This window comes from Calidris pugnax, unplaced genomic scaffold, assembly GCF_001431845.1.
Source record: "Calidris pugnax isolate Ruff unplaced genomic scaffold, ASM143184v1 scaffold25, whole genome shotgun sequence".
Lineage (NCBI taxonomy): Eukaryota > Metazoa > Chordata > Aves > Charadriiformes > Scolopacidae > Calidris > Calidris pugnax.
This window is the reverse complement of record NW_015090805.1, coordinates 3363219-3375190: the sequence shown is the minus strand read 5'-3', so window position 1 is coordinate 3375190 and position 11972 is coordinate 3363219. Positions and strand designations below refer to the sequence as shown.

Sequence of the window (11972 nt, the reverse complement as noted above, 5' to 3'; positions counted from 1 at the left end):
CATTAGTGTGACCATCACCATTAGTGATACTGCTGGGGGACACCTGGAGCAAAACAAGAGTAACTGTAGGATTCTGGGTGGCAAAGGGCATGGAAACCCACAGGATGTCCCCTTGATCTTCCATGGGAAGAGGTCAAGTAATAGGGGACATAACAGTGAGAGGCAGCAACTGGTCACGGGGCTGTTGCCATAGATGGTGCTTTGCCTTTCGTTACCATGGATCCATCTTGGAGGACAAGGAGATCTAACAAAGTGGGGTAAGACTATCTTTGACAACAGGCTTGTAAATCTGGTGAGGAGAGACGCAAATTCAATACCTTGGAGGATGGTGATAAACGCTTACACTAAGTGAAAGAATGGAGTTCAGGAGTAGTAAGTAAATGGGACAGGGTGGTGGGAGCACCCCTCAGGCAAGGTAAAACAAGCCAAAAGGGAGCCTACTTTAAGTGTATGTATACAAGTGGATCCAGTCTGGGAAACAAAAACGAGGAACTAGAAACTGCTCTGTGTGCAGATGCAAACTGTCACATTCTTGGAAAAAATGAAAAATGGTGGGACAGCTCACACCACAACTGGAGCTCTCCAGTGAATGAATGGCTCATTAGTAAAGCCAGAAAGGGAAAATGAGAGGCAGAGTTTTCTTCTATGTGAAGGAGTAGCTTGAATGCATGGAGCTCTTCTATGCTATGGACAACTTGCTGTTGGAGAGTCTGTGGATCAGCAAGTGTATTAACCAGGACATAGGTGTTGGGAATTTATTACAGATCAGCTTCCTCACTCTGATGGTTGACAGCCTCCTTTAAACAGCTTAAGGAAGGTCACAAGGCAAACGAGAAGTTTGGGATTGAGCTGAACTAGGGTTGTTTAGCCTGGAGAAAAGAAGTCTCAGGGGAGACCTTATCGCTCTCTCCAACTACCTGAAAGGACTTTGTAGAGAGGTGGGGGTCAGTCTCTTCTCCCAAGTCACAGGTGATATGACAAGAGGAAATGGCCTCAAGTTGCACCAGGGAAGGTTTAGATTGGTTATTGGGGAAAATTTCTTCACTGAAAGGGTTATCAAATACTGGAACAGGCTGCCCAGGGAAGTGGTTGAGTCACCATCCCTGGAAGTATTTAAAAGACATGTAGATGGGGCATTTAGGGACATGGTTTACTGGTGGATTTGGCAGTGTTAGGTTAATGGTTGGACTCAATGATCTTAAAGTTCCCTTCCAACCTAGATGATTCTATGAAAATGGGAAAAAAAAAACAGACTACAAGAATTTAAATACACTGCAGTGGTGTGTTAGGAAAGCAAAATTTAGTTTGAGTTCAAAATGGCAAGGGGCGATTTAGGGCAACAAGAAGAGCTTCTACAGCTACATGAACAATCAAAAAATAACCAAAGAAAAGGTAGGCCTGTAATCAGCAGTCTAGTGACAGAGGATACAGATAGAGCTGGGAAGACTAATGTTGCCTTTGTCTTTGTCTTCACAAGCAAGAACCCCAGGCCTATGTGCCCAGAGGCAGGGTTCAAGGAAGAGAAGAACTACCAGTAGTGGGAGAAGACTGAGTTTGCTTCTGCAAACTTGTGAGGACACAACAATCCAGAATAATCCTGTACTGGTTTCAAGAATTTACTACCTGCTGCATGGAATAAAGTTGTCATGAGTCTGTGTACTCTGAGATCATAAAAGTTTCAGAGATACATATTCCAGACGAATCAGTGACAGAAATGTTTATTCAAAGCATCTTAACTGAATAAAAATATCGCAGCGTTACCATAATAAATGATTCACTCCGAAATAATGGGTTTTTTGGGCTCTTTGTCTTTAGTTGTATCCAATTACTCTGCTTCCTTTGATTAATCTTCCTTATCTAAACCAGTAGTTTCTGTGGAGGTGAAGGAAAGAGGACAGAGAGATGCATTTTATTATAAGATATGGGAAAGTAATACTTGAAACTAAAACATAATTCTAGGACTATGCTGTCTATTTCAGTCATCTTTCCCATTGCCTTTCACTGCCAATACTTGAATTTAACTGTTATACGTTGTTTGTCAGCTGCCAGACAGGCTCAGTACACACATATTGACTGCCAGCCAGCCCATATGTAACTCTGGAATAGCCAAAGAATGTCTTCCATCTAGACAAGTATAATAAGAAACATGGAGCAAAAAAAATGGATGGAATTCCCGTGTGGAAAAAAATGATGGTAATGGGACAGAGAATATAAGGCTGCAAGAAACCAGATTTTGTTACATCTGCTCTTCACAGTATGCATATTTTCTTCAAATCATTTCCTCTTACTATAACTTAATCTTGCTAAACATAAAGACAAGGGGAACAATGTGTTGCCTAATTAATTATGGATGTAGAGCTACACTGAAAAAATGTATAAAATCCAACTCTTTGATTCTAGCAATAAAGAGCTGGAAGGAACGTTGAGAATATCTGTCACATTCCTGTGTTTTCATGCATTGGAATCTGCATCTATACTGTCTCTGACAGATTCTTGGGTCCATTTGTTCTTTAAAAAAAAAAAACAAACAAAAAACACACACAAAAAAAGTGGGAATACCAGAACTGCTTCATTGTGGAAGGTCAGAAAATTTGTTAGAATCGAGTTCAGTCAAAAATGGTTATTTGAGTCCAAACGACTTTGAGACAAACCAGTCTCCATGAACTTTTGCCAAATCCAAAGCGGAGCTATGCAGGAAACCTGCTTAGATTCCTGGTGGATCTGAACCAAGGTCAGGGTTCCCATAAAATGTCAGTCCTACACACCAGAGAGGCCAGCTGTCTGCCTGAAGTCTGCCCTGAAGCAAGAGTGCACCTTCAGAAGTGATAGGTAAAAAAATGACAACAAATAAAACTATGAAAATTCCAAATTTTCATATGTTTATGAAACCTAAATGTTTAGTGCATATCTCCAGGCATTTTCACATGATTTAATAGTCTTTCTGATCCCTGTGGATAGTGCTTTGCTTTGATTTATTGTAAAATGGATTGATTACAAATGGATACATTTATCTCATGTTTTCATACATCAGATATGTAAGCTTGTAAACGTCAACACATAATGAATACAAACACAATTGGGTGGAGGTCTATAGGCTAAATATGAATAAACATAGGTGTATCCTTTTGTTGTTTCTTAGTAATTTTGCATTTAAAACAGGCTTCTGAACTGCCTGGAAGAAAACCTGAGGATCCTAATTCCAAATCTCTTTGGTTTGTAAACAAAAAAAATCAGCCAGAGACTGTTCAAACCATAACGCATAACAACTAAAATTTATTTATTCAGATTTGTTTTGCCTGCTCTTCAACCTCAGTTGAGAGAATAAGAGTACACAGTTCCATTCATGAGAAAAAAAGTGGAGTGCTCAAAACCTAGGGTCTGAAATTTTCTCTTTTTTTGTAAAAAAAAAAAAAGTTTGCAAATGTAATCACTGATAAACTCAGCTTTGCAAGTGCTGTCAACTGTTCATCCAGAGATAACACTACGCAGAACTGTCACTTCTAATTTGTACCGTTACATGACATGCATTTGACTACTCAAAACCAGTTCACATCTATAGAGGACTGCACCCCTTACGAACGGTACAGATTCCTATGGTCTCTTCAGCTTGATAATGGACCTCTCAGCAGCAGCATACCTTCAGCTGATTGACACACATAATTCCAAACCCTGACTGCTAATTAAAGAATGAGTATGGATGCTCCATTCCTCACCTTGATCCTCCTGATCTTGGTTTTCTTCTTCCTCTCTGTTTCCCTCATCTTCCTCTCCCGCATCCTTTACTGGGCTAAAATCTTCAGTGGATACTTCCTGAAGAGAAGGCTCATCTTCCTCACTGTCAGCAGGCTCATTAGTGACTGAAATATGAGAAACTAAAAATAGCAAACAAAATTAATTTTTACAAATTCGCACTCAGCCATTGTTCTCATGCAGTAGCTAATAACTCTTACTGAAATCTGCAGTCTTTATTCACGTAAGAAATCCCACAAAATTTTCTGTAGCTGTTTACAACCAAGTTTGTATAACAGGCCATGATATAGACTAAAATGATTCACAGGCTTCCCAAGGCAGTTATATCTCATTATGCTATGTGAGATAAAACAGAGAGAGCAGTTTACAAACAGGCTTGGAAGCTCCCATTTTTTAATATGTGGTAATTATAGGGAAAAAAAACCCAAACCAACGAACAAAACCAAAAACCACAAACAAACAGAAAACAAAACAAAAAAAAACCAAAACAAAAACAAACAAACAAAAAAAAAACCAACACAAAAACCCAAACCTCTCACACCACTTAATACTAAACCTGAAAAACACATTTTCAGGGGATAGTCAAAGCATGGAGTTCCCAGCTGTCCAGAACAACAAACCTGTAATCGATGGCACTTTTTCATCATTTTCAGTTACTCCTGCTGCTTCTCCTTCTTTCTCTGCTTCTGCTCCCACTTGGGAGGCTTCTCTGGGAGAAGGCTGTTTTTCCCCGTGAGGAGTCCAGAGTGTTAATTTGGTAATTTCTGATGCTTTCCATTTTGGTACCCCAAGAAATGAGAGTTCCTCCTCTTCTTCTACCTCTCTTTTATCCTAGAAGACAATGCATGAAATCCAGCATCACATCTTACAGGTATTAAGGAAGTAACCAAGATGATGGTTCTTTATCTGGGCTCAAAATGGCAATGACATGGCTTTTTAAAGCATTTACAGATGGAGAAACTTCAGCAGTTACAAATCTTGGAAGATAACTACACTTTGGACTTGATGAAGTCAGTTGACTATTATTAATGACCAGTGCTTCCTAGCTCGTTTTCTTAAAGGGAAAATTTTGTCTCTCCCTGGAACAGAATGGCTGTGAGGGTTCTGACAACTATCTCTCCTCTTCTATGCCTGTCTACAGTATAAGAGCAGCAAATAAGCCCTAATGGTCTGCCTGGTAGATGCTACACTGTCTCTCACAGAGGAAGGAAATGGCAAAACAGCTCTTTCTGCCTCAACCTTTGCTTAGGGAAGACCTTGGAATGGGTCTAGGAAGCAGTAAGGTACTGCACAAAGCTTACGCTTTTGAAATCTGAAGATTTTTTGCTATTATTACTTAAAAAAAACATGCTTTATTTTATCCAAATATCCTGATTTGAGCTAAAACAGAACTAATTTTTTGTTCAGTAATTTTACTTTTTTAGCTGGGCCTCTTCTAACTCAACTCTGAAATTAACAGCATATTGTTCACCCTCAGAGTGGTAAGACCTGATTACACCAAGGAATGGTATGTAGAGAGGCCCTTGCTTGTACTTATTGCTATAACAACCAAGGTCAGCTAACTTTGTTATTTGCCCCATTGAAGGGTTGGAAATGGAAAAGTGTAGGGGGGAGTGGGCATGTGGGGAGGAGTGGACAGGAGACCCAAAAATGACCAACAGGATATTCCATCCCATCCATATCATGCTCAGTATAAAAGCTGAGGGATTAAAGGGTCAACTTTCTTCCTTCAATAGGCGACGTCCAAAGAGGACTCTGTCTGTTCATCCGCCTTTGATCCCGATCCATGTGTTCCTGACTCCAGAGCTGGAATCCAGTTCCCATCCATCACTGAGTCCAGTCTGGGACTTCCCCAGTGCCTGCTGGTGATGTGATCATCATCCTGGGTGCTTGATATGATTTTTGTATATATTGTATCTATTTCATTATTTTCTTCTTTTTGATATTAATATTAATTCTTCATTAAAGTAGTTTAGTTCATTCTAAACTCATAAATCTCCTTATCTCTTCCTCTCCTCTCTTTCTGGCTGGGGGGGGGAGGGGAACGGCCATCTGTCAGTCTGGTTTGGGTAAATTTGGCCAAAACCGCGACACCAAATATAAGGGAGACTTAGTAATGGAATCATTATCTGTATTGCAAGCTAATTTATTTTAATTTTTTTTTAAATAGGCCTTGTTCTGTAATTACTTCAACTAAAGCAGAGGCAAAATTCAATCTTACTTTAGTGACAGCACTGTCCCTTCCTTTACACAATCACTACAGCATTCACATGAGAAGAAATTATTATCCCTGAGTAATGATTTTCAGAAGCTGAGTGCTTAACTTTGGATTCTTAAATTCATATTTAAAATCCCACATCAATGGCCTGATATTCCAAAATCAGCACATCCAACAATTCTCAACTGAACTGAGGATACTAGATACACTTCACTTTGGATATTCATATGAATCTGCTACTTAACTTGAGGATCTCTTGTTTGTAGCCAAAAAAGCAACACTTTCTCCATGTTTTGCAAATCTCTATCACTAAGGATAGGATTATTTTTTTTTTCCTCAAGAAAAAATTACTGCATTGGAGAATTTTCAAAGTGTGTGTAATGGGAACTAACAACCTAAGTAGCAAAGTATAAGCTAAAATGTGGCATATTTTCTTGAAATCAAAACAGTAGTATTAAGATATATGTCTTACTTATATAGCTATTTTGCACCATATTAATCAGAAACATTTCAAAACATTCATGCGTGAAGGAGAAGGAAAAACAGGCCCTGATCAAAACAGACTCTGATCCCAGCTGCTCCCTACAGTTATTAGGATATTAAGCTCCTAACAGGACCAGGACAACAATGAGACGTATTTCCAAAACACGAATCTGCTGGAAAGTACCATCTGTACACATAGCATCAAGCAATTCAGAAATATAAGAAGAAATACTTTTCTTTGTTTTCTGGTGTTCAGAACAAAGTGGAATACAGGCTAAATGTATAAATACATCTACATTCTTCTGTGGTTTGAAACTTCAAATGTTTTGGGAAGGTCCTGATTCTTCTAAACTTTAAGCAGAGAGGACTCCTGTTTGCAAGTGAGTGCAAAAATCAGACATTGTACTTGTCAAAGCCTACACAGTAGAGAAGCTAAAGAAAAAAGCAAAATGAAACATCATTTAGTTCTTAAGAATTAATGAGTGTCTACCCTTTTTTGACAGGTTAGATCTACTTTAATGTCAGTATCTATAAGGCATTTTATAGATTACTCAACAATAAACTTGATTTACTGAGTTCTCTGATATTCGGTATAATTTGCACTATTTCTTTTACCTGCTCTGTTTGTATGTATTCACCATGCTGTTCACATCCAATATCAAAGATATATTTCCCATGACCTACAGGCTGCACAAAGATACAAAAAAGTCAGCAAAACTATAAAGTTAGAACATTCTAAGCATATAAATGTAAAGTATGCTTTACTGCAAAATTCATCCAATAGTCAATAACAATATAGTTTGAAAGCAAAGTTGCAGAGAAACTTGGCGTTCTGTCCTGCAGATTAATTTGGTTTCTTCTGTTGCACTTATGATACCAGAAGCACTACAAAAAATCAGCCCAGCTTCTTATTTTCAGTGGAAATAGATTATATTAAAGCAATTCCATGCTAACTGTCCAGATGAATAGAGAGCTTTCCAGCATACTTACATTTCCATTCAAAAACTTGCCCCTAAATCTATGGTTTAAGTAGATAAGTTCAGCTTCTCCTTCCTGGTTTCCATTCACCCAGCCACCAATATATATAGCTCCTGTGTCTTTATAGATATATGTGCCTTGTCCATGCCTAAGGAGAAAATTAAAATTATGCTTTGTATTACTGAATAGTAAGAATGTAGAATATTGTTATACTTCAGGTATTACAACTGTATTATTTAAGCAGCTGAAATGACTCAAGTTGGCCTACATTGCCAAGGTCACCCAGCAGCACTTGATTTGCTACAGTCAGCCATACTTTGAAAATAACCTCTGCATTTTAATGCCACTAGGTGACTTGAAACACCACTGCAAGAATGAAACAAACCTATTGTGATTAAACCATTCTCCAGTATAGGTGTCTCCATTTGCATATGTATACACTCCATGGCCATGTCTCTGGTCGTTCACCCAGTCTCCTTTAATGAGAATACAATAAAAACAGAGTGAGATGTGGTATATTTCATTGTGTGATACAGTGGACTGTTTGGAAAGTTATTATACATTAATTTTTAGAGAAGGAAAAGGAAGCTACAACATCATTGTGGTTCCTTACCCCTCCTTACACTATTCCTTACTCTACACCCTTGTCTTTTTGTTTCTTTCTGTCCCTCACCATGCATATTTATGCAGCTGCCTGCTTTCCCTTACACTCCAAACACATTTTGTCCATAATGATCTATCTATCTCCATTATCGTAAGATGAACACAAAAAGCTATGTAACATCCTGCTCCTATCTTTACATTTGGTAATTTGTTACAGTTTCATTAGATACTGTGACATCTCCATTTAAATAACAAGGGGGACTACTTGAGTTTGACTCATTTGCTAAAATTGTCCTGTCAGTAAGCGGGCATAGATATTTAAAAGGATGCTAGATTGCGTATCTTAACTATTCTTCTATTCATACTTAAACAAATAAATAAAAAAAAAAATCACAGATGGATATGCTCCCATAAGGCAAGAAATGGGCTGCTCTTTTTCCTCTCTGCTCTAGCCCTCACAATGTGAATGTTCTGTCTTGCCTAGCCTAAGTGATATTCAAAAAGTTTTGAGTACTATCCTAAAAGACGGGAAACAATGTAAGTTTCAACTTCTTCAGACTTCAGAGATAGCCCAGTCCCTAAGTCTTCTAATCAGGTTTTCTTTAAGGATGGATGTAATGAAGTTCTAAAATACTGTATTCTGAACAGTCTGTGGTTCTAATCATCATTCAGAAATATGTAATTACACTCTCTTCTACCAGGATTGCACTGATTTGTAGAAGATGCTTAATATTTTTCAGGACTTGAAACACTGCACTTGAAAGGAGGTCGTGACAAGCATAAACTGCTACTAAACACCACACTTCTCACAGTAATTGACACAAACTCACACTTTTTAGGGCTTGTAGTTAAAAAGGACTAAAAGGAAAACATTTCATAGAAAATGTATCTCCTTAAAATAATATGCTCTTCAGTTCACTACCTCCTTGCATTCCAGACATGGGAGTGGGGAGGGAGGTGAGGAGGGGTTAGATGGGAGAATGTATCCTTTCTGTTACAGAAATCCTTGCAACTGGGTTTTACCTTCATATTTTGATCCATCTGGATAAAAAAAAATGCCCTGGCCATGCTTTTTGTTTTGAATATATTTTCCAACGTAGCAAGCACCATTTTTAAATCTGTAGGTCCCCTGAAACATATTGGTATAGATAAAATACTTGTCAGTTCTCAATCTTGTTTCAATATAGTGTCCCAAATAACAGAACTGCTGAAACATAAGCACAGCCACTGCCTTCTCTCACTGTCTTACCTGTCCATTTCTAAAACCATGTTCATATTCTCCATCATATGTATCACCATTGGGTAGAAATGCTTTTCCATGTCCGTGTCGCTCACCTTCTGGATTGCGTTCACCTTCATACACCTGATCACATGTAGGAAAAAAAAAATGTTGTTTAAGAGGGCTAGACCTGACTGAATCTAGCCTCATTAAACAGAGGAAAGCAGGTGTTTGCTGAAGGCTGCTCCCGTTTGGCTTTGAGTCAGAGACTGCAGGGCCACCTGGCTGCTTGTGCAGACCCTTTCCTCGGATCCTGGAAGGCAGAGGCTTTCCTCCCTTCCTGACACACTTCTGGCAAGTATGGACGACTTGTTTTCCCCCGGTGGAGAAAGTCAGGCAGGTCCCAAGCGAAGCGGCACAGCCCCGCTTCCCGAACCACCGATGAAGGGCCCCGGGAGCCCTCCCAGGCTCGGCACGGCCGGCACACCGTATTTAAGACGCCCTGACCGGTAACATTCACTTTTCCCTTCCCCACGGCGCTCCCCCACCCCCTGCCCCAGTCGCCCGGGGCCGTCCGCCTCTTCCCTCCCCGGGACGGCAGCCCCCGCCGCCGCAGGGGCCGGGAGACGGGGCAGGGCTGCCGCCACCCGTGCTGCTGAGCCGCCAGCGGCACCCCCGCCCGCCCCGGCGAACCCCTAAATTGGCCTCGGTCTCTTCGGCCTCTTCCTCCTCCTCGCTCAGATCCGACATGGCCGCAGCGTCGCCGTCGCCCCTGGCAACCAAGGCGCGCGGGTGTGGGGGGGGGCGGCTCGCGCTGCTGCTGTCCCGGGTGCTGAGCCCAACGGCCGGGGGGAGCGGGGGCCTCCTTTACCGCCGCCCCCTCGCCCCTGAGGAGAAGCCCCGGCGGGGACTTTTTATTTTTTTTTTCCCTGTCAGGTTTAATTATGAGGTGGTTGAGTCACCATCCCTGGATGTGTTTAAGAGCCATTTAGATGTGGTGTTGGGGGATATGGTGTAGGGGGGGAACTTTGTAGAGTAGGGTAGATGGTTGGACTTGATGATCCCAAGGGTCTCTTCCAAGCTAGACGATTCTATGATTCTATGTTCAGAAATTCCAGTCTCATCTTTTCATTTTATATCTTAACCGTTTCAGCCCAATCAGTCTCATTCACCTGCCCAACTGACCAGACGTGTTCCCCTCCCCACACACAGCCTGCTGAATCCCACTGGAAATGGAGTACGTTCCTTGAGCTGGGGCCAGAAGGCCAACGGCATTCAGCTCCGGTCTCTGAAATCCCACAGGACCCTCACGGCTGGCTCTTCCACCCATTTTCCACTGATGACACAGTGGGACACAGAAGACCCACATGTATCCTCAAGAGGCATCAGAGAAACACGCCTGGGCTGTCACCAGCACTCCTGGGGCACTGTCCTGCTGTTAGCCATCAGGATCTGAAGAAATTCCTCTCTTTTCTATGGAAAATGCAGCAGAACCATCTGGTCCCTCTAATTCAGGGGTCAGGACAGAAGTGGGGAAATGCTTTGGCACTAGTCACTTGTGGAGCTTGGGCACTGGAGGTCATCAAACCACCGTGTGACCTGGCCGGGAAAATCCTGTGTTTCTGCGTAAATGGGTGAAGGGGGAATGGAAGTTACCTCTTCCGTTATTTTTTCTGGATTGCAGTGAACTGCTGTGGCAACAGGGGCACTGGGCAGTTCTAACAGAGTTACTAGTGAGACAGCAGAATGGTGAGTCAGTCAGGTTTTACACAATGTAAGTATCTTCTGCTTTCACACACACAGTTACTTTTACTTCTACTATTTTTTTTTTTCTTCTCCTTTTAGCAACTACAATTCTCAGTGATTGCAATATGTAGGAGATTCTCTGTATCCTGACTTTTCCCCAAGCCCCTCTACTCAGTCAGACATAGCAGTGGTCTACGTAGCTCTGATGACAAGTTCAGTCACCTCAGCCAGTCAAGAGCCTCCCGCACAGATTCAATTGTGGCGAAGTCAATGCAGGGAGGCAAGGAAAGGGCTCTCCTTTCTCAAAAGGCCAAGAAGAATGGAAGGGAGTAAATCATAAGGAAAAGGACAGAGGATAGTAAATCATAGCCACCCTCAGTCCATATTAATCACTCATAATATCCCAAACAGAAAAGACCTGCTTTGTATTTTATGTCACAGTTTTTTATGTTTCATATGTGAGCTGCAGTATTCAAAAACAATCACTCTTTTAAAAAGATCTTATTTGCCTGAATGCAAAGTAGTGCTGTCTTACGTTTTGCAGAGGAAAATGCTCTAAAAATCTGCCTTGTCTCAGAGAGTTGATGGTGACTGCATTACAGCTCATGCCTGCCTCCTGCAGATGTTGAGGATGGGTTGTCTTGCTGAATGCAAGTGGCACTTCGCTCCTCTGCAAAGCGGCAGCTTCACCGTGCTTGCAGGAGCTTGGCAGGACTCAGGGCCTGCCAGTGATGCAGGAGTCAGGCAAATCACCTCTCTGTCACTTTGCACAGTAATTTAATGGCCGAGGGTTCATGAGAGGAGCCACACGTGGATATGTGTGGTGAGATGCCATTAGCTAACGAAGACCTGGGTGGAGGAGGTGGTGATTCTGAGGTAGGCAGCAAAAGGAGTGGCAAGTGTTTGGAAGATGTGATGGAGGTTACCTTATACTCTAAGTCAAAGCTTTACCATCCAAACCAGAGGAAAAACAGG

The 11972-nt window shown here is 41.3% G+C and overlaps 1 protein-coding gene across 1 annotated transcript; it reads right to left on the bottom strand.

Moving 5' to 3' along the window:
- Nucleotides 1-1702: 1702 nt before the first annotated feature.
- On the bottom strand, nucleotides 1703-10011 carry RSPH1 (radial spoke head 1 homolog (Chlamydomonas)). Its single transcript, XM_014938056.1, has 9 exons — nucleotides 9945-10011; nucleotides 9282-9395; nucleotides 9056-9161; nucleotides 7815-7905; nucleotides 7442-7577; nucleotides 7067-7138; nucleotides 4371-4581; nucleotides 3714-3872; nucleotides 1703-1872 (listed from the first exon to the last, which is right to left on the bottom strand). Exons 1-9 carry the CDS (start codon nucleotides 9999-10001, stop codon nucleotides 1844-1846), a joined length of 975 nt encoding a protein of 324 aa, XP_014793542.1. The 5' UTR covers nucleotides 10002-10011; the 3' UTR covers nucleotides 1703-1843.
- Nucleotides 10012-11972: the final 1961 nt, after the last annotated feature.